General features: G+C 39.1%; 1 protein-coding gene across 1 annotated transcript; it reads right to left on the bottom strand.

Annotated features, from left to right (window-relative positions):
- Window positions 1-302: 302 nt before the first annotated feature.
- LOC103479472 (integrin beta-1-like) lies at window positions 303-23,232 on the bottom strand. The gene is made up of 16 exons (XM_008433902.2): window positions 22,943-23,232; window positions 13,005-13,071; window positions 11,937-12,022; window positions 9,436-9,649; window positions 9,147-9,317; window positions 7,816-8,054; window positions 6,248-6,403; window positions 6,056-6,151; window positions 5,888-5,977; window positions 5,406-5,546; window positions 5,125-5,327; window positions 4,385-4,623; window positions 2,880-3,102; window positions 2,529-2,761; window positions 1,918-2,084; window positions 303-713 (listed from the first exon to the last, which is right to left on the bottom strand). The coding sequence occupies exons 2-16, from the start codon at window positions 13,069-13,071 to the stop codon at window positions 648-650; spliced, it is 2,391 nt and encodes a 796-aa protein (XP_008432124.1). The 5' UTR covers window positions 22,943-23,232; the 3' UTR covers window positions 303-647.
- Between the last annotated feature and the right edge of the window lie 204 nt (window positions 23,233-23,436).

The following is a 23,436-nucleotide window of genomic DNA, read 5'->3' as shown; positions in this document are numbered from 1 at the left end:
AATTGTTTTCATCAAAACTCCAGTTTTCTGCAGATTTAACATTTGATTGAGACAAGTAAAAAAAAAATCCTTTAAATTTAAAATGGTAATCTTTAAAAAAAAAAAAAAAAAAAAAAGGCGTGTATTTGGTGCTGCTACAGATGAAGGACCTGAGTTGGCTTTAAATTAAGCAAAATGAGTCCTGAAAGAGTAAAGCTGCTGTAAACCGACGTCCTTTCAGCCGCAGAGAAGAGAAAACCGATTCTGAATGATTGTTCAGCTGCAGATATATGGCTTTACAGAACCCAAAACACACTGTACACATTTCAATTCAAGCAAGGAGGATTTAAAATGGCTCCTCAGAGACCCAAAGACCTTTGGTCCGATGGCTCATCGGTTTTAAAGACATCGATTCCTGATTACCTCCTGCTGAACAGAGCGAACCCGATGAACGGAAAGTCCAGTTATAAAAAACAACAATCTCCCAAAAATCCAAAATAAAGCAAAGGAAATAAAAACAAGTTAGCAAAAACAGAGAGTGGCAGGATGCGTCTCTATCATTTCATACGACGACAAACAGCAAACGTTGTATAAAAGCCCCGCTCCACTCGCCTCGGCCCGTTTTCCTCTCCATGTACAGTGTCGTCACAAAGGAGAAAGAAGCGACATCATTTCCCCTCGTACTTTGGGTTCACCACGGTTGTTACGGCGCTTTTGTAGATCGGATTCTCACCCTGAAAACAAAACAAACAAAAAAAGAGCAGAAGAAAAAGTTTATTTTCTTTTGCTTGCAAGTCCCTTCCACTAGGTGGCAGCATGAGAAGGAGAAGACGGAGGCACTCCCTCCTCACAGAAGAGAAAGAAAAGCTCCAAATGTTCTCATCCACCTCCTTGTTTCTACTGTTTTCATTCAGATTTACCAACAGAGTATTTAGAGCACAACTAAATCCTGAGCAGACACTTTTAACAGGTTTAACAATATAAGGCTTAGTAAGGAAATGTCAGCTGTGACTGTGTTTCCACATTTAGAGAGTGAAATAGTTAAAGCTCAATCAGAATGGATGGAGAGTAAAATGTTTTTCCAAGTCCAGCAATAAGTATTAGCCACAAAAAAGGTAAAAACAACAAAAAATATAAAGTTAAAATGCACACAAAAACAGTAAAAAAAAAATTGAATAAGTAAAAAATAAAATATAGTAAAATAAAAATATAAAAAATACACAAAAAAGAAAGTAAAAAACATACAAATGGAAAATATATATATATGCAACTAAAAAGTACAAAAGTCTCCACAAAAATAAACTAAAAAAAAGAAAAAAACATAAGGAAAAATAGCTAAAAGAAAGAAAGAAAGAAAGGAAAACAAAAGCAAATATAACAAGTTAAAACTGTTAAAAAATCCAAAAATAAAAAGGTAAAAAAAAACAAAAAAACCACAAATATAAAGTAAGAAATATTCAGAAAAAGGAAAAAAAAAAAGTTTAAAATACAAAAAATAAATGGTTAAAGATCACATAGAAAAAGACAGAAAAATAAAAAAATTTAATAAGATATTTTAAAAAAAAGTATTTAGACTTTGGCTGGAGTATCTAACATTATGATGCTTTGATCTCAGCCTGGTTGTAAAAGCTGCTTCAGGTCGTTTTGAAGCTGAACTTCCACCCCAGTCTCAAGTCATGTGCATCAGCAGCTGGCAGTTTTTACTCCAGGAATCTCCTTTAATTACCTCCATCCATCCCTTTTCTCTACATTAGTGGCACTCTACACTAAGTTTGTGTAAGATTCAAGTTGTTTCATTCTCTGACCTCACAAAACAACAAATACATCCAGATTAGTGTCGCTAATAAACTGACGTAGCATTACTAAAGATTAGTTAGCAGCATTAAGCTAACGGCTACAGTGAAGGTTTAACTCCTGCTGAGGGTTGAAGCGACTGACCGTGTCCCAGATGGCGTTCATCTTCTCCTTCTCAAACTTGGCGAACTCCCTGCGGTCGTGGATGATCATGAGCAGCTTCCAGATGAGCAGCAGCGCCAAGCCGATCATCACGATGCCGGCGACCACGCCCGCCACGATGGGGATGATGTCAGGGCTGGACGGGCACTCTGAGGCGGAAAACACCAACACACTCAGGGATGGAGGGATGGATGGATGGATGGGAAATGGATGGATGGATAACAGATGGATGGATAGATGGAAGGGAGACAGATGAAAGGAAGGGAGACGGATGGATGGATGGATGGATGGATGGATGGATGGATAACGGATGGATGGATGGAAGGGAGACAGATGGATGGATGGATAGATGGAAGGGAGACGGATGAAAGGAAGGGGGATGGATGGATGGATGGATGGATGGATGGATGGGAGACGGGTTGGATGGATGGATGGATGGGAGACGGGTTGGATGGATGGATGGATAGATGGGTGAATGAGAAATGGTCAGAACAGCTGGACCCACCCGGACGCACCCAGCCGGACCCACCCGGATCCAGCCGGACGCACCCAGACCCAGCCGGACCCACCCAGACCTAGCCGGACCGACCTACCGGGCTTGTCCACCACGTAGACCTCGTTGGTGGTGTTCCTGACGGCGAAGGAGAAGTAGAAGGAGCAGTCGTTCTCGTCGCGCTCCTTGCAGATGACCCGGGGGAAGGACTGGTCGTTGGGCTGCGGCAGCTGGCCCTGGTCCTTGACCGGGATCAGGTGGATGTTCTTACACTCATCCTTACACACGTCCTTCTTCACTCCGGTCTGGAAGGTCAGACACTCGACGCAGTCCCTGAGGAGAGACGCAGGCGGATCAGACTCACCAATATCCAAAAAAAAGTGCAACACTAAAAAAAAAATGACAGACTAACAGAAAATCTGGGCTAAATTTCTCAAGCGTTCCGACTCACTTGTGCTCCGTGCAGACACCTGGACAGGTGGGGCAGGCCTCGCAGGTTGGCCCTTGAAATTTGGAGTCGGTGCATGTGCAGCCGCCGCATTCGCACACGCCGCGTCCGTTGCAGATCTGGCCGTTGCTGGCGACGCAGGTGGAGGTGTCCATGGAGCAGTCGCAGGCGCTGCCGGTGAAGTTGGCGTCGCAGATGCACTTTCTGCACTCGCAGCGACCGTGACCTGGACACGGACAGCAGCAGCCGAATCAGTGCAAAGTAAACGACGGATTATTCTGCTGGAAACACACGACTGAGTCCAGGCAGCGCATGTCAACAAATCTACTGTTACCTGAAAAGGCTTTAAACAAATCCATAATGTGCTAAAGTCTAAATGGGTCATTTATTTTATTTGTTCATGATTACATGTCTGAATGTCAGCAATGAGAATCTGCTTTAGCAAAAATAATGGTTGATGTTCTACATCTCTCTCTAGTGTAAAGGTGTTGGAAGGATTTCTAAGGGGTATAGCAGACGATTAATCAATTATTCCAATGATTAATCGGATAAAAGGGCTAACGATTAATCAATTATTCGAATGACTAATTGGATAAAAGAGCTAACGATTAATCAATTATTCCAACAATCAATCGGATACAAGAGCTAACAATTAATCAAATATTCTATTAGTCAGACAAGAATTTGCCACAGTGTATATATTTTTGTATTTATTTAAAAAGTAAACTATTATATTATATTAAAAATACAATAAAACATGCAAATAATCAAATAATTCAATTCCTTTTTAAAATAAGAAAATAAACATTTTATTGACTAAAACGCAATAATGCTTCATTATTTGGAGCAAAAATTGCCTTTACAGTTAAAATTACTTCTAACATCAACACATGAAAAGCTGTTGGTTATTTTTTAAATTATTAATCCATTAATAAAGATGTTAACGTTAATAAATACGACTGTGTGTTAGGGCCATTGCAGACAGAAAAAAAAAGGAGTAAATTTCTGCCAAAACTCAGAAATTCAAACGTTGATAAATTTACTCCTTTTTTAATATCCATAAAGTCCCTATTACGCCACCACTAATAGATTCTTTTTCCTTTTTCCTGAAGCTAAAACTGCCAACTCTGAGTAGAAGATATTTACAGACAAAAGGAGTTTTTCCATCTAAAGTGCCAAATATCCATTTGGCTTCATTACTGCTTCATTTCAGCAAATGGCCTTCGCTTTGCTGGATTGTGTGATTCATAAACAGATTAATTTCTTTTGGCTTCCACTCATTTTTCTACCTCTAGCTGCCATGTACCTTGAATGTTACTAAAAAACGATAAAGCTTAGAAAAATACATGAAGTAAAATATATAATCTATCAGATTGACTTTTTTAGCGACTGCTATGACAAAAGTGTTTGCTTTTGTTCCTCTTGTCCCCATTAAATCAGGCAAAGGCAGCCTGATGAAATGCAAACAGCAGTTCTTAAATGATGCAGGTAAATCATTTCTTCCTGACCTCCGCAGAGCTTGTTGCCGGAGCGGTCGCAGTTGAAGTTGTCACATTCGCAGAATTGGCCGCTGTACGCCTCTGCAGGATTTTCCCGCTTTCTGCACTCGCAGGTACCGCAGACGCAGTCGCCGTTGTTGCTGCAGATGTCCGTGCCGTTGTCCTTTCTGCAGTTGGCGTCCAGATCCTCGGTCCGGACGTCGTCCTTGCTGCACTCGCACGTCTGCCCGATGCGTCCGTCGTTGCACCTGAAACACAACGTGAAGTTAAATCGGTACTTAATTAAATATTTGGCATAAATTAATTCTTAAACAATGAGATAAGGTCTGCTCAGTTCTGACTATTCTGAAATGTTTTAGGGCCTCCGTCACTTTAAATCCAAATGAGCTGCTGCTGGCCACGCCCCCCATCTCAACGTTTACACTCCCATGTGAAAACGGCTGCAAACAGATGAGCAATTATACAAATTTACATCTTTGAAAAGTATAAAAGGAGCCTCCTGCACAACCAACAAGAATGCAGCAAGTGGTTTCTCGAAGCAAGTCATCAACGAAGCCATTCGTAACAATCAATTAATCTCATGGTGAATTAAAATGAGCTTGATTTGGTAGATTTGAAGAAGGTCGGGGGGCCGACTTCCCTCGGGTGAAAGCACAAAAAACATGCAAATGGTGAACTTTGCATAACACGTCGCCCAGGTTGTTGTTTTGAAATGTTCTGCGGATGAAAGGAGGTGGAGAACGTCTCACTTGCAGGATCCGCATTCGTAGCTGCCGCTGCCGTCAGAGCACCGCTGACTGTTGGGCTCTCCTTTCGCTGCACAGTCGCAGTCGCAGATGTAATCCAGAACCACGGTCACCTCCTCCCTGAAGCCCTGAGGTTTGATCGTGAACACCTCTGATTTCCCATCAGGTGGACACTTCTGGCTTTCTACAGTAATGTTGAAATGCACCTGGATAACCAGAGGAAAGCATTAAAGTTGACACAGATTCCAGGATATTCCAGGATATTCCAGGGCTTTCAGCGTTACCTCGTCCCCGATGGAGATGTTGACGCACTTATTCCCGTTCTCTCCTGAATTGACCACGTTGTCCTTGCAGATGGACTTGTAGGAAATGGAAGCTCCCGCTGGCCGCTTCGGGTTTTCCAGAACAACCTCAGAGGACAGAGACTGCCAAAAGAGGAGGAATTTAGAAGAAAATAAATTCATCTTTCCTGTATTTAATGGTTGGTATCACATGTTTTCTCTCGTCTTTAAAAAACCTGCTTGAAATAAATAAAGGAAATAAAATAATCACGATAAAATACTCTAAAAATTAACCAAAGTATGGAAAAACTAAAACCACTACTATAACAAATAAAAAACTAAACTAAAACTAAACAATAACTACTAAAAACACTCTACAGACTAATTTAAACTAACTTAAATTAGACAAAAAGTCACAAAGAAGCAAAACTATAATGTAAAACCCGGAGCCCATTATAACCCTGCTTGTGAGCATCAGTTCTTACGTTGTAGGCATCAATGATGAGCTTCATCACGTTGTTGGAGTCGGCGGACAGCGTCCCAACAGCCGACTTAGGAATGAGGTTTTTGAGTTCCTGTAAGAGGGAGGAAGGATCAGAGGAGGCAGGTCTGATAAACGGGTCCTAGTCAAAGTAAAACGGCTGATAGCTCACCTTGTAAACCGACTGGAACTCCTCAGTCACAGCAAAGATGGTCTGGATGTTGTTTTCGCTTAGTTTCTGAACCAGGTGAGCGATGGAGGGATAGTCCTGCAACACGGACGTCAATATTCAGAGAGGAGAGGAGAGGAGAGGAGAGGAGAGGAGAGGAGAGGAGAGGAGAGGGATTTTAAGGAACCCACTTACGTAGTAGTGGCTCATGGTGTACATGTTGTTCTCCAGGTGACACTTCCCGTCGTTGGGCAGGACGATCCCGCCCAGCTTCCCGTCTCCAGCGAAGTGGAAGCCAGCGTCGGTGGAGAACACGAGCAGACGGGTGACGTTCCTCCAGCCGATCTGATCCTGGGTTCAGAACGAAGAAACTCCTCTGGTTACCGTGACGATAAATCAGTGTCATTGATCAAATTTAGTTTGTTGGGTTTCCGTAGTTCAGAGTGATGTCAGCACCCGGGGCGGCCATCTTGTTTGACAAGCACGTTTCACAGCTTCTTTTTATTTAGACTTTGAATTCAACATAAAGTCATAAGAACAGTTATGGTTCTACAAGAATGAGGTCATATGACCAAGTCAAAATAATATAAACATACAGTCTTAATAAAGCCAAAAAAAAGGCCTACTTGCAGAGTAGTAGTCCACCAAGTAGAGACATTTCACTGATTTTAAGTCACTATGACTATATTCTTGTAAATAAACTAAAATGATCATAGCCTGGCCTTAATACACCAACTTATAACTCACAGAAAGAATGACTGAAATAAAAGCCACATTTTGAAAATGTTTTCTGTCATTTGTAAAAATTGTTTGTTTTTTTTTAGAAAAGAAAGTCGAAGAAAATGATAACACGCAACACTGTCATAAACATGAAGGAGTCCTCAGAACATTTTTAGGACTGTGGTCATGAAGTGTCATTTGGTAAATAATGTCATTCCTAATGCAGTTGCATTAAAAATCTCAACTTTGGATTATTCAATGCCGTATTTTCCACACTATAAGGCACACCTTCAATGAATGGCCTATTTTAAAACTTTTTTCATATATAAGGCGCACCGCATTATAAGGCCTATAGACGCTACAGTAGAGGCTGGAGTTACGTTATGCATCCACTAGATGGAGCTGCACTAAAGGATGAATGTCTAAAGCCACTTTGTTGACATAAAAATGTCAACAAAACAGTCCGACTCCGGTCGGTGAGGAGAGCCTTCCGCGACTGGGCCGGACGATGGTCACCCTTCTCCGTTCGCACACAGCATGTTCGTGGAGAACGTGGCGCTAAAAGACCTGATTCTCGACGGTCGGTAGGTAGATAGGTCAGTCAAACTTTATTAACAAACCAGGTTCTGACAACTATCCCAGCATGCACCGAGCGCTTCTTCTTCTATGGGCAAAAATGAAGTCTGCGGCTGTTTACCGTAGTTGCTAGACCTGTTGTGGCTCAATATTGGTCCATATATAAGGCGCACTGGATTATAAGGYGYACTGTCRGCTTTTRAGGAAATTGAAGGTTTTTAGGTGCGCCTTATAGTGCGGAAAATACGGTAAATGATCAGACTTTGAAGAAAAGTTGCTGTAAAAATTTTATTAAATGCGTCAACTTTTCATTATTTGGCAAATAACGACACTATAAAGCAACGTTGCACTAAAACCTGCATTAAAAGTGTCAACTTTGGATTATTCAGTAAACAATGACACTTTTAATCAAAGTTGCATTAACAGATTTTATCTGCATCGCCCGGCCGTTCCAGTGAGCCGCTCACCTGGCACACGGCCACCTGCATGATGGCGTCGAAGCCGCCCTCCGGGGAGTCCAGGTTGCCGGAGATCTGCTGCTGGCTGACGAGCCGGTTGAACTCCTCTCCGTCTTCGGTCAGCTTCAGGACGTTCTTGTAGCTGAAGGGGCTGGTGCAGTTCTCGCTGCCTGTGCAGGGGTTCAGCAGCCTGGCCGGGGTGGTGCTGATGTAAGGCATGACCGTCTTCTCCACAAACGAACCAAAACCTAAAGGGAGTTTAAGAAACGATGATTACGTAAGCAAGAGTTTCTGATTTATTGAGCTATAACTGTCTGTCTCAAACGCCCCCTAGTGATTAGCAAGGTACGAAAAAGGATTTGGTGTAAAAATAATAATAATGGAAATGTGGCTCAAGTCTGGGGTCACTTAAAAAAAGCTGAAGATACCGGTGGAAAGAAAACCACAGGACTACTTATATGATACTACTTAGATTTAACTTCCCTTTGGGATTATATTTACATATTTTATATGATTAATTATTAATACATTTTTCGTCTCAAAACGATATTTATCGCAATAATTACTGACAATTTATTGTCCAGCTAAATTTGATATCATGGCCGGCCTCAGCACATCATGGTATTTCAACAGTTTTTTGTGTTCGCTGTAGTAATTACTGACTGAATAAACTTAAAATAGCATGTTCCAATGAGCTTTATTAAGGTATTAACTCAAGGGGCTTTTCAGGTGTTTATATTTCTAAACAGAACCACATAAAGTGCATTTTACATCCCACACTGGGTTCTGTTTGGCCCATTTTGCTTTGCTGTTCTGGGATGCCTCCGCCATGATTATTTCTGCATCAACTGGCTCCGCTTAAGGATGAGCACCAGCGCTCGCTTCAGTTTATAAATATAGATATAATAAACGATGGCAGTATTGAGCAGTTTTTCTATTTTCTTGTTGCTTTTCCAGGAAAAGAATAAGATTTACTAGAATTAGTTAAGTTTTTAGATCTTCTTATTCGATAGAAAACTTTGTAATTTTTAGGTTTTTTCAAAACCTAAAAATAGAAAAGTGGTGGTGCAGCACAAATAAATGACCAACTATAAATATTTAAAAATTACAAGTAGTCTTATGTAACATCTGTGGCTCTAATTGAGTTTTGTTTAGCTGAACTTTGGGCAAAATCTGTTCTTTGAATTTTAAACATTTCAAACCGCTGATCTAACCAGACGTTATTAATTGATTGTAACCGATTTTAATCCAATAAATCATTAATTAGTTGTTGCCTCCCTTCTCAGAACAGATTTGATACGTTTTCTCGGCAGAGGAACCTCGAATGTTTTTCCACTCACCGATTTTGAAGTCTGAGGTGATTTTCTTCATTTCATTCATGAGGTCAGTGCCAAGTTTCTTAACATTTTCCAAGTCGTCTCTCATGGAGAAGGAGAGGTCCATAAGGTAGTACAGGTCTATGGGGTAATCCTCCGCACGCTTAAATTTCAGACTAAAGGTTTGCGGTTCACCTAAAACACAAAAACGGCAGCAGCTGAGAGCACAGAAAATCGGTTCCTCCCACCTCAAAACCCCAACAACGTTCACACATTTCTGGATTTCATTATGGAAACGGGAGAAAATCTTTACCAGATCTGAGTTTGAGTGTGAGTTTCTGAGGCTGGATCTGGGTGATCTGCTCAGGCTTCAGTTTCACAGGTCCATTGTTGTGAGCTGTGACTGGTTTGTTCTGGGTAATGAGGATTTTTCCACGTGGGTTTTCAATTTGCTGACACTTTTTCTCCTTCAGGGACTCAAGGTCGTCACAGCGGGCCGATTTGGGCGAACCAACGGTTAGAAAGTTCTGCAACAAAGCCAATTTGAGGAATTAGAGGAATATTCCAGAGACGAATCGGGCAACACAAACCAAGCTGTCTCTGCAGATCCTACTCTGCAAGAACACGGTTTCCACAGAACACGCAGAAAAAGTCACCTGCTGTTGCAGTAACACAACCTAAGAAACATTTCTTAAATTTATGGACGTTTGTATACAAACTCAACGACTCCACAATAAAACTGACCGCACAAAAAAGGCAACATTTGGCAACATTGTGATATAGTAAAAAAACAAAATTCAATTTCAATTTGTTCCATTTTTTAGTAACTTTTTGCACTAAAAATCCACAAAACAAGGGCTGAATAAAAACTGTTGTACAGAAGGAGTTGCTGCAAAGCTGACTTAGTGCAGCCAGTCAGGGTTAGTAGCCACATGTTCCTCAAGAGAAGGGATTGCTGTAAACTTAACTGATGCAATCAACCATCCACCATCACCACATGCTTGCCCACAAAGGGAATAAACCTAACATCAGCTGTTGAGAATTGGGACATATAAATAAACTGAATTTGAATAAATAAAAAAACATTTGGAGTACAAACCAGGTAGCTAAAGTTCATCTGTTTTATATGAACTGTTGTGAAGCGTCTGGACTAAAGAGGAACAGGAAGAAACTGCAGAATGGTGCGTAATGGATGCCACAAGCCTAACACTCAGAGGAAGAACATGAGACAACAAACAAAAATAAAACGTGCTTTGACTTCATTCTTTCAGTAATTATAGTCAAGATCTTTTGCTCTTCCTTCTGTACAAAAAGCATAGAATTACATCAACAAAAGACAGTAAAAATAGCCTAAATGTGTATTCTTCTGGTTGGGTTTCTTTACATAAATTGGCAGCCGCTTTAGATGAATAAACATTTTAGTAAAAACAACAGAAGACCTAACAAGTTGAGGTGAATTTCATGAGGTGGAAATCCAATCTCACTTCTGGTGAAGGCAAAACAAGATCCAACAGACGTCACAAATGTTAAAAACCAGTTTAAACACGTAGTGTGCCCCGACATGCAGGTTAACGCTGATCAATCCGGGCCGCTAAGATAAAATGCTGGTTGGATAAACACAAGTGCCATGAAGACAATGAAGAGCTGATGACGTGCTGCTGCAAGTACCAAACTGCAATACCCCGAATGATTGTGCAGTTTAGTTCCTAAGAACATGATGTCGGATTTTAACCGGAAACTGAGTCAGAGCCAAGGTCAGTGGGCTCACTGTGATTCATAACAACTGAAAAATAATTAGGGCTACAGCAGACAGTTATTCTGACGATTAATCAATTATTCTGGCAATTAGTCAAAAAAATCTGATGATTAATCAACTATTCTGACGATTAGTCAAATATTCTGGCAATTAATCAAATATTCTGGCAATTAGTCAAAAAATCTGACGATCAATTATTCTGACGATTAATCAAATATTCTGACAATTAATCAATTATTCTGGCAATTAGTCAAAAAATCTGACAATTAATCAATTATTATGACGATTAATCAATTATTCTGACAATCAAATATTCTGACGATTAATCAATTATTCTGACAATCAAATATTCTGACAATTAATCAATTATTCTGACAATCAACTATTCTGACGATTAGTCAAATATTAATCAAATATTCTGATGATTAATCAGATTAAAAATGGCCATATTCTCCAGGTTTTTCCTTTGACCGCTTTCTTTAGAGTTCATAATTTGTAGCAAAGATACTTATTATATCACCAAGATTTTAACTTTCTGCTCAACTTAACATTAATAAAGTGTAGGGCTGATCTATTGACTAATTTTTGGATTAATCGATTAGATTAATTATTTTGATAGCAAAAGTTCTGGGTATTTATCCTAAATGCGACATTTTGTAAATCTTAGCTTTAATTGAAGATTTGAGTGTACTGTTCTTTGAGCAAGTTGACTTTTTAAAGTATCTATACTCCAGTTAATGATTAATTGATTATTAACTTAGTTGAAGGTTGTTTCAATAACCGATCAATCGTTTCAGCCCTAACTGCATCTGATATTGTTGTTTCTACAGCTAATTAAAATGATTGTGACCAAATAAATGTTAAATTTCAACAATAAAACAAATCTGTTCTGTACCTCTTCTATTTTAGCTTGACATTTGAACTTGTCTTAAATGGGCGTTTTTGTTATTTCTTTTAAAAATCTAATTAACACACGCAATGACGCCTCTTAAAAAGCATCTAAGAAGCCAACAAAGATATTTCATGAATGCGTTTTCTTCAGGTTTTACAAAACTCACTTCATCCGTGCACCATCCACACTTTTCAGAGACTTGGATGCATTCCCCACATGACTGCGCGTTCGCCTTGATGCATATGCTGCCATCTGAAAGAGAGAAGTTGCTCTGAGCCACAGCGAACAAGACATTTTCCATTAGCTCACTGATTCGAACCAGCTGCTGCCTGACAGAGAAGAAGAAGAAGAAGAAACCCCATCCCAGCTCAGAAAAGTGAGTCATGATGGGAAATGTTTCAGGCAGCGGACCAACTGATGAGGTAACGCTGGAGAGAAAACAATAGCAGAAATCTTTATCGTTTTCAGTTCTTTTCCCTAGTTTAACACCCCAGAGTCAAATGGTTCGTTAGCAGAATATTATTTTCTGTTGAAGTAGTCGGATCATTTAAATCAGCTGTGTTGCAATGAAAACTCACCTAAAACTGGCAGGATGCCATCCCTCGAGGACCGGAGCCAAAAACCGTTACCCAAATTATTAAACCGTTATTGAAAATGCAAAACCTCCCGACAGCCATTTCACATTTTAATAAAACAAAGCCACAAGCTTTAATGCATTTATTGTATTTTTATTGAAAGGTGAAGAAAAAATTAGGCATTTTCATAAAAAACTAGGGCTGCACGATATGGCTGAAAAACTTATCACAATATAACCGTTTCATATCAGTCGATATCAATAACTATTGATTAGTTTTTCTGCTTTAAATATCTGACACACTGTCAAACCGGTGGTGTTCCTGCTTCATCAAGACACTCTATGCCGTTGTTTATTTTTAAGCAGTTATGAGGAGCAGTGGGGAAACCTTAAACTGCTGCTGCGCCAGTTACTCAGCAAGGCGTTGCTAGGCAACCGAAGAGTGAGCGAGTTGCTAGGCAACCAAAGAGTGAGCGAGTCCATTCTACCAAACTTGCTTCGGTTGAGCAGCTAAAGTCTTTTCTGTGACTGCATCATTAAATGCGTGTTGATGGTTGAAGCTTTTGAAAAAAATGTAATTTGGTTGTAAATAAATAAATATCCTGAGAACGGGTCAATGAACCGGTTAATATTTACCAGCTGGTGATTTGTGCTTCTTACCTATTTGAGCTGAGCTGCCTCCGATGACCTCTGATAAAACCGCTATAAAAAGCAACTGGAGATTCATCTGCGAGAGAGAAAAAGGTCAATATAAATGAGTAAAAACAAGCAGATCTACATCTGAGCAACATGCATTCCGAAGAAGTATCTCATTTTAATGACATCCAAGTGGGATTTGTAGTGAAACATGCATGTTTTATTCAGATTAATGCCTAAAATTAACAGTATTAGTTTCTGGATTTGTTGTGGGTGCAGATTTTCTGTGACCCTGTGAACGAATTGCTACACAAACATCACAGTTAAGTGGCGCAGGCCTGCAAGCTGTGATCACACCATCTGTGTGTGTGCAAACACCAGAAACAAAACGTAACCCTTCAAACTGCACGAGCTGCTTGAATTATATAAACTACAAAACATTTAAATAAAAGAACTGCAGCACAAAACAAAACGACAAGAAAGTAATCGGCATCAAAACTGACTGGAACACAAATAAATGGAAGTAAAGGAATAAAAACCAGAAACTCCAAACAGAGCGACTTCTAGGAGACTTTATTACTGTGCTCTAGTTTAATTAAGCAGCTATTAGACTGTAATACCTATAAAGACAACAAATAAATAAAACAGTTTCTAATGTGCCTGTAAAACGTGACCGTTTTAAGGACAACATGCTCCTTTAAATCATTTACTATGGCAAGAAGTTCTTTTTCTCTTACAGATAAACTGATAAAACATTATTCTTTATGTTAATGCAGCTGAATTTATTTTTGTTTCCTGCCTGAATTGTGTTGTTTTGGTTAACAAACCAGATCAGAGGCATTTAATTTATATTATGATTAGTGGGATCTGGATGTAAAATATGACGCAGCTCAGCGGTGACACAGGAAGTAACAGGAAGTAACAGGAAGTAACAGCAAACAGACTCGGCTCAGAGACATTTAATGAATACAGAAGGTATATCGGTCCGATAATTAAATCTGGGCTGATATGAACAAGTGATGTTTATTTCCATGCCTTCGTTTCTGTTTCAGGGAGGGGCGAACTGTGGGGAGTTTACCTGAAGAGATTACGTCTGTAAATGTTGGTTATCAGCCATAAAAACTATTTTAATATCGGATGTTGAAGTTGGGTCAAATTTTCAAATCGGTGCGTCCATAATTCATAACTCCAACTGACCATCAAAAACATTACTTGAGTCTGTAATAAAATCTCTGTAAACAAAATTGTTATTCAAAACTGAAGACTTTTATTATCCAGTTCTTGGTGGAAAGAGAGAAAAGAGAAAAACAATAAACCATGCAAATGGATATTATTGAGCTTGTTGTAATTTATCATGCAATTAATCGTAGTTCATTTATTGCTTATTGCAAAAGGCCTAAATATGTAAAAAACAACTTTATAAAAGTTCCATATTGTTATGTAGGTATAACGCCGTTGTTTTTGTTGTTATCTGCTTGTTCCTGCGTAGAATAATCCCTACAGCTGCTCGTTTTCACACCTCAGCTTGGTAAATTAAAGGAAAGTCTGACGCCTGGTTCCAAAAACAGACTCTGTCCGGTCACTGGCAACAAAAATGTTACATTTAACTGAATAGTGGCTGAAAGCTGATGAAGAAAGTCATCTGCCTTTTCATTCAGCTGTAAACAATCAAAGTTTGTAGGCGGCTTTCAGGGACTTAATTTAACAAACCTACAGCAGTGAACTCAGAAATGTTGACGTGTTCTGCTGTGGGTGCGGGGATCAGGTACAGACTCATCACTGCTGTGGCAAATTATCGTCCAAACAAGCACCAACAGAGGAAAACACAGACGGAGGAGGAGCGCAGCCCCAGGACACGCTGTCCAACCGAGTCGAGCAGCAGACGTGCAACGACTGCAGCAGATGTGCAGCAGCAGCTTTCATGAGAAACCGTGAAGAAACAGCCACGGCTCTTTATGGATGCAAGTTTCAGACTGCAGCAAGGAGAGCTTATGAGACCGATCAGATGTTTATATGGCAGCTTTTCCTGATAATAGGTAGAGGAACCGTGTGTTTATTTACCCTGCAGGAAATGGTCTGTTTTTAACAGCTGATTCGACTCAGGCTGTTGGTTACTGAGCAAAGCTGAGTCAATGGATCAATTTCAAAAATAGAAAAAAATAAAAGTAAGAGTACTAGTTCATTGTGACGAACTGCAGAAAGTGATTCAACCCACAGGAGAACTTTTAAATTCCTCCAGAAAGTGCCGGTTGGTTAGGTATCAAAACTAACGCTATGAGGCAAAAAAAAAAAAAAAAAGCTAATCTCTTGACTTTTTTCTCACCATGATAAACAAATACGAGCTGCAAACCTGAATACAATTAAAAGACAAAAGCTGCAAAAGTGATGCCATTTGCAGTTTAAAAATGTGACGAAGAGAAAATACAAAAATCAAAGCTAAACTGTGACAATGGAGGCATTGTTTCAGTGTGCAACATATGCAACAAAAAGCATAATTAAATTCAAACCAACCCCAGCTGTGGAGAATTTCTACACCATTAACGCTCCACCCCAGCTTTCCCACAGACCGGCTTTGTTTGCTGCCCTGGGATTTGAATCGACGCTGGGCTGCAGATTGCAGAGCGATGACTGACTGACTGGAGGCATTCAGAGCTGGAGGGGAACCATCGACCCAAAGAGTCCAGCAGAATAAAACCAATTAGAAAAATACTTTGGCGAGAATAAAATCAGGAACAGAAACCAAATGATCTGCATATTTCTGTAATTTACGATAAATTTCTTTTGACAAATGGAGGTTTTTTCCATCTAATACAGATGTTAAGTTTTATTTGACATTTGACCTGCCTATTCTGGGCAATTATAGCAATTATCAGATGGTTGTAATTTGCAAATCAATCTGCAAAGTACAACTGATCTAATCATCTGATTTTCTAAATTTAAAAAAAGAATCTGCAAGTGTAGAATAGCAGATTCTAGACTCTGGCTGGTTGAGTATTTAGCTCTACTATTGAAGAAAAAGCTCAATAATTGATCATTAATTTTTCTGCAATGAGATTTTTTTTTTGAAGATTTACTGTAAATACAGGATTGTCCAAAGTGTGGCCCGTGGGCCATTTGCGCCCTTGGAAGGATTTTTTGTGGCCCCATTAACAGTACAAATGGAGCTGATGCCGATAAACACTTTTGGTAAAAAAAAATTTAAGGAAAACCACTGAAAAACATTAAAAGAGAGTAAAATGTATAATCTATTCTGCATCCCTGGATTAATAAAATGAAACTCAGGGTAAATATCATATCTAATATTTAGAGAAACATGAATAAAGTATGATAATTATGAGTTTGCACGGTCAGACAGACACACTGCTCGTCACCACAGCCTTTAATTACAGTCAGAGGCGACAGAGTCACACATCTCAGCTGGAGACACACCAGGTGTAATATAGGAGAAAGATTCATAATAAAATGCAATGAAAACAATTTAAATTCTCCTTTGGAGCCAATTTAAGTGAGAAAACAAAACCTTTTTAGTTATGAAGAGGAAGTTGGCTTGCGGTGATAAAATAAACTTGATTTTTGGCTCAGAAAGTTTGGTAATCTCACTGCTAGTCGTTAAAAAAATGGAACTGAAACCAAATGTTACCCAAGACTTTGGAAAAACTTTAAGAATCTGAAAAGAAACCAGAAATGCAATATAGAAACATTTAATAAGTTAAATTCAAATTCAAATATGTAGAAATGCAATTCCACTTATTTCAATCAGTGATGATAGGAGACAAACCAATAAGAAAATGTGATCAAATGTCAATCACCAATATTAATATTGCGAGGAAAAAAGAAAGCAAGAAAAAAATACAGAAAGAAAGAAAAAAATACAGAAAGTGGGAAAGGAAGAAGAAAAATAGGACGAAAAAAAGGAAAATACAAAAGAAAAAGACAGATAAAACACAAGATAGAAACAAAACAAAAAAAGAAAGACAAAAAGACAGAAAAAAGATAAAATAAAAGACTACCAAAAAAAGAAAGAAGGGAAGAAACAGAAAAACGAAGACAAAAACAAGTAAAGAACCAAAAAATTTAAAAGAAAAGATCTTCATGCATTTAAACATCAAGCAGATGAAGTAAAATATATTTAAAAATTTGCACAAAATACTAAATATTTCCGTACATGATCAACCTCTCTGTTGTATTATTAGCAGTTTGTTTATTTAGACACAAGCCAGGACTAAACTGACTCAAGCTGGTGTAAAACCTTTAGTTTCTTCAGAACATCTCGTGGTATTGAGGTTTTTTTTAATCAAAATGTTTTTTTTCTTGATCCAAAGAATGTTGTTTCAAATATTTCATTTTTTTTCCCTCAGCAATAAAAAACAGGATCCAATTCACTCTTAATCTGAAAACACCTGCTGTACTTAGCCAAGTTTTAACACAGCGATTAGAAGCAGATTTTGTCTGCACCAAGGTTTACTTTAGTACAAGTCAGTGAGTGGATGTGGTCCTTGTTACCATGACAACAAACAGGAAGCCAGAAAGAAAGATAATACCCAATATGTTTGCTGGTTGCTAAAAGGTGTAGTTTTGGTCGGGGGGGCCGTAAAGAATAAGTCCAGCAGTCTAAAACTGGCCCACGAGCCCCACTTTGAGCACCCTTCCTTTAGTTAACATGCAGCTTGGAGTGAATAGAAACAAAGTGTTTTCATTTAGTGGTCTGATGTGTAGCCAGTGTGTTTTTACTGAATGAAAGAGCTGGATTAGCTCAGTAGATTTCCTGACCTTTCTTTGACTTGTTGCACCAAAAGTTGAAGGCGTGCAGGTGGAGACTGAAGGGTCAAAGTTCAAGCTCTAACAACGTCTTCCCCATATGGTTGGGTTTATGGTAAATGTGACCAGAACTGAAGGGCACCTGCAGAAACTACTTCCTGCTAAAAGTCTTCGAACCAAACAAACAACCTGAGATGTGTAGAAGAGTCCACTCTGACACCAAGAGACGCAGAAACAGCGTACTCACATGTGAAGCGTTAACCTTTGCACATGCATGCATCCTGCAAGAGAAAACATAAACAGAGGCAACAGCTTGCTGCGGTTGCCGCGCTCTGAGGATCAAAGGTTAACCACATGGTATTACCGATGGCATCTGTTCTCATGAAAACAGAACTGCACCTAAAACCACTTCCACACCGCTGCAGGTCACTTTAACGCACCGACACGATAAGCTACGCTGGCCCTTTAATGCAACTTCTCCTTCCAACAACTTCACATGCATGACTTTAAAAGTACACCACACTCTTTGCACCAATAGTGCCAAAAATGTCCAACTGAGAGCAGTAAAGAGCCACATTCATTTCTTAAGACTTTTGTTGTTTATATGTCTTTGAATATATATTAAATAGATTATATATTAATAAAGTCCATTTTTTGTAGAAAAGGAATCTGCAAATCATTGTTGATCTAAACTATAAGCAGCATCTGACACAGTTGCCGTTTTAGAAATATATATATATATATATTTTTTTTTTTAAACGTTTAAATGAAAATACTTTGTCTTGTTCCCAATTACATAAATGTCTGTAGAAATAAAAATATTGTGGATTTGCTAAATTTTTTAATTGTGCACTGCAGAAACACCAAATGTAACCAAGTAATATTGGTCTAGTTTCTAGTGTAAATATCTTTAGGGGTGCACCGGTTTATCGGTGCCAATTTTCTTAATTTTGGCAGATCTGTGATCGGCCAATTTTTACATGTGAAGCCGATCTTATCCACCGATGTCATCAACCTCGGCACAAGTCTAAAAATCAACCCCTGTGCTTTTCTTTTCTCCTGTGAGAGAAGTTTGACTGACACACCAGGTCATGTCTGAGCTTTTACAGTTAACAACAGTCACACCAATGTTGCCAGTTCAGCAACTTTCCTGATATATTAAGCAACTTTTCAAACAAAAAACTGGTATCGGTCAAAATCGGAATCTGCAAGCTAGGTTTTTTAAAAGATTGGTAATCTGCAATTGGCCAGAAAACTGCAATTGGTGCACCCCTACTTACAGTAACTTAAGTCAAAACTAACTTCTAAACTTTTCAGCAACATATAGAAGCTTAAATTAGGTAAATGATTCCTTAATTTTAATGAATACTTACTTGTTCCACTTGTAGATTATTCCACTTATAACACAGTAAACATGTTAAGTAAAATAATCTGCCAGTGGAATTGGTTATTGTTTAATCACTGTTAGCGATAAACACTGAAAACCTTCAGCTTGACCTGCCTGACTGGTGAACTCCATACCTCAGAGCTACCAGACCGCAGTGAACAACACTCTGCAAGGTAAGGTTGGTTTTTAAGTTTGCACTTCCTTTGAAATGAATTTGTCTATTTTCTTTCTCTTAGATACTTGAGTACTGGGTTCGATTCCCGGCTTGGGGTCTTTCTGTATGGAGTTTGCATGTTCTCCCTGTGCATGCATGGGTTTTCTCCAGGTACTCTGGTTTCCTCCCACAGTCCAAAAACATGACTGTTAGGTTAATTGGCCTCTCCAAATCGCCCCTAGGTGAGTGTGTGTGTGCATGGTTGTTTGTCCTGTGTGTCTCTGTGTTGCCCTGCGACAGACTGGCGGATTACTGATCATTTAAGTTCATATTGCATCCCGGATCACGTCTTTGTCTTAATAAAACATGGACGCCCTTCCATTTGGTTTGCCCCTCATGGTCGTCCAATCGGGCCAAACATGTCTCTGACCGAGAGTTTGTTTCTGGTCCTTTAGTTACATAAACGCCCCAACTTGACCCTTTGTCCATTTCCTTCACTGGATCAAACTCCAGCTTGTCGTTTACCCCAAGGAAGTTGAAGGACCAGGAATTTCCCTTCGCATCTCACTGAATACAGAAGAGCTGTGACAGATATAAACACCACCTTCCACCTTCGTCAGGCAGAAGCTGTGGAGATCATTTAGAGAAGACGTTCAAACTAAAATGGTTATTTTCAAGAAAACTGAAGTAACAAAGAGAGAATCGATCAAGACTCAGTGCTCAGCCTCACAGCCGTAAGGGTCCGGCGTTTATCGCATCATTTACCGTGATTTATTGTCACGATAAGTCCCAATACGTAGTTCTCATGTGACGTCACACTTCCGTAAACTTTGTAATCGACAGCCATCTTGGTAGGCAGTTGCTATGGCAACTGTAAACAAGCCACAAGCTTAGAACTAGAACTTTTGTTTTTTATTTTATCAGTCTTATTTTATTCTGTCGCGACAGATAGTTTTAACAAATATGTAAAAAAAAAAAAAAAAAAAACTTTAATCATAAAACGTTATATAATGTAGCTTTAAACATGTAACAGAAAGTTCCTTAAATCATAAGTGGTGCTTTTTCACTTTGTACATCTTACAAAGTTGGATTTTCTTCCAACATTTTAGATTTTTAGTCACTGGAAATACCGAATCCCAAAGAAAAGAACCTCAAAGACATTAGATTACAGGGCTGTGGTAATATAATCATCCGTATTGTAGCTAGGACACCTCAGAGATTAAATTAGAAGTCGACTTGAGAAGAAGAAACGGAGAATTTCTCACTGAACTTCGCGCCCATCATAGGAAGAAAATCCTAAACTCCCAGCTGTAATTAGAGGGATGAGGGAATGCATTCCAGCGCTACGTCACAGAAACTGCAACCAGAACCAAGAAAAATCTCTCCCTCGACTTTCTAAACAAACTGAGATCACAAGAAAGGACAAATTTACTGAATAAATAATGAGAAAAGAACGGGACTTGTTGGTTCAGGAAGACATTTTACTTGTAATCTTCCTCAAAGAAGCCGACACAAACAGTCAGATGGTTGCTGTAGTTTAATTTGAGTCGGTAGTGACTCATGGGTGACGGATCCGGGGTGAAGGTTCGGCGTTGAGTAACGTAGAACGACCCTGTAACCTGCTCCGGATGGCGCTCCCTGTTTACACCTCACAATACCGTCGCTAAGGGAAGTGACTCAGTAGTCTGCAGCCCTTCCTCATGTCTGCAATTAGCAGCCCTGATCCGAACCAAAGAAGAGCAAGTTGTCACTGCTGAGCCAAGATACGCACTTTCACAGATTACCAGATTTATGCTCTGCAGGGATCAGATTTCTCATTAATCCTCCAGAGAGAAAAAAACAGCCTCCGGCTATGAATCCTTTCCAGGAAGACAACGGGAGACAAGACCGGACCTGTCCTGTTAACATACCTGAGCTCCACGTTTTATCGCAGCTCTGGGCAAGGCTCAACAAGAGCCACTATGCCTTGATTCTTTCATGCATGTTGGAAAAATAATTTAATCTCCATGGCAACCATTCAGATGTGCAAAACGCCTGGGTGGACATAGCCCCGCCTTCAAGGACACAGCTCCTCCCCCTTTCTGCTCCTCCAGACTAGCCAGCAGCAATTAGCAAACACATGAAGAAGAGCTTAATATTTTCACGGATTTTCTGTCTCATAAAATACTGTCAAAAAATAGAGTTTGAACAACTATATAAAAAAGTATTTATTGCAGCTTTAATGAAGTGAAACTACAAATATAATCTAAGATAAAATTAGGAAAATTACAAGACTGCAACATCTGCTTTTACATAAATAACTACCTTTATCTTACACGAGCAAGATAAAAAAAAAGCCTCACCAGAGTCAGTTTTCTGTTGAGTTTTCATTAACCAATCGACGTATTCACAATACAATACCTTTTTGAATTCTGCACCTAAACATTAACCAAGGTATGACAGAACTAAAACTGCTACTACAATAAAAACTAAACATTTAACCAATAATAACTAATAAAAACTAGAAAACAACTAATTAAAACCAATCAAATTAGGCAAAATGTCACAACCAAAAAAAAACTAAAACAAACTAAAACGGAAAACCTTTAGTTCAAACAGAAACAAGAATGTTTTAAAACATTTTGCCCAACAACAAAAATCAGGTTTCATAGTGAAAATTTTGCCCTCAATTTTAAATGTGGACAACAAAACGCAAATGAATTAAGCTTAACAATGACCTATGACCCAAAGGCACCATACATAATGACAACAAAAACTGAGGGTTACAGCCCCGTAGATATAAACTTAAGTTCTGCAAAAAAAAAAAAAAAAAAAAAACTCTACTTTGTCGTTCGTCATTTTTCTTTTGTTGCTGCATTACAGTGCAAATTGGCACATGTTGAATATTTCATGTTTAGCGCCACCAAAAGGTTTGGAGCAGTAAAAAAAACAGCATTTTGGTCCATTTTCTGTGTTTTTCGTGTAGATTAAAACACTTCTGAAGACGGTTCTGTTTGGACCTGGGTAAACCCCCCCATGAATGTGGCGCCCTGGGCAAAACGTCATATCTCAAGAGATTATCACTTCTCAAACCTCTTGAGTTTATAAAAGGTCTACGCTTTTTTAGTATGCAGAACTCTTAAGATGAAATTTGCAACATTTTAAACACAACTGAGTAAAGTTGCATCCTTAAAAATAAGAATTAAAATCGTTGTAAAATGATACCAAAATGAGAAAAACAACATCATATGTCATTCAGGTGTAATCAGAATGTTTTAGATATTAATTAACCAACAGAATAGACCCAAGAAGAGCTCGATAACTTTGTCTTTTGTCTTCATTTCGTCTCGGCCACCAGAGGACTGCCCTGTTCGGCCGCACGAAGCGGCTACTTCTGGCCTACTGTCCCTACAAAGCCCATATTCGGGTTAATTCCCAGCCTTTACTCAGCTTTAAACATAAAAAGCCGTTTAAACCCCGCTTTGTTTGATGTGTGTTGAAAACAACCAGCCACTTTGCCACCGCTAACCAGCTTGTCGTTGATCCACACCCAGAAGTTTTGCGCCTGAAGACAAATATTCTTTACTTTCTCCGCCTTTTCTTTCTTTCTTGACGCTCATATTGTTTGTTTGTTTGAAGTCGCTGGCAGAGCTGGATACATTTTAATTAAAAAACATTACTCACCTTAAGTCGTTGCTTGACGGGGTGTTTGTTGTTGGATCAGAGCAACATTAGGTCCAGAAAGTGTCCCTTTTTTAACGGAAAAAACTAGCTAAAACTGTTATCTGGGTTCGCTTTGTTTGAGCACCGTAGGGGTAAACGATTTTGGGGTAGAAAAAAAAAAACACAGGAGCAACTAAACTCTTTTCATTCGTTATAAATGAAGACCCAAAATCTGGTTGGGACACGTTGTTAGTCCCAGTATAACACTGGTGGGGCTTTTTCTATTGCCTCACTTCAACAAACCCCTTATTCTGAATCTAACCCCGCCCACACCGGAAGTACAGCGGCAAGCGGCGTTAAAAAGAACAAACACACCAGCAGAGAATGAACCCTTGCTCACCTCGGATGTGGGGAAAACTGTTTTCATGAGCATGCGCAGAAAACTCAGCTTTAAATCTTCACATTTATCCTGCAAATACTGGAGAATTTACAACAGCACTACACATTAACACAGT

This window comes from Poecilia reticulata, linkage group LG17 (assembly GCF_000633615.1).
Source record: "Poecilia reticulata strain Guanapo linkage group LG17, Guppy_female_1.0+MT, whole genome shotgun sequence".
Classification (NCBI taxonomy): domain Eukaryota; kingdom Metazoa; phylum Chordata; class Actinopteri; order Cyprinodontiformes; family Poeciliidae; genus Poecilia; species Poecilia reticulata.
The sequence above is the reverse complement of the archived record's forward strand: the minus strand, read 5'-3'. Positions and strand labels throughout refer to the sequence as shown.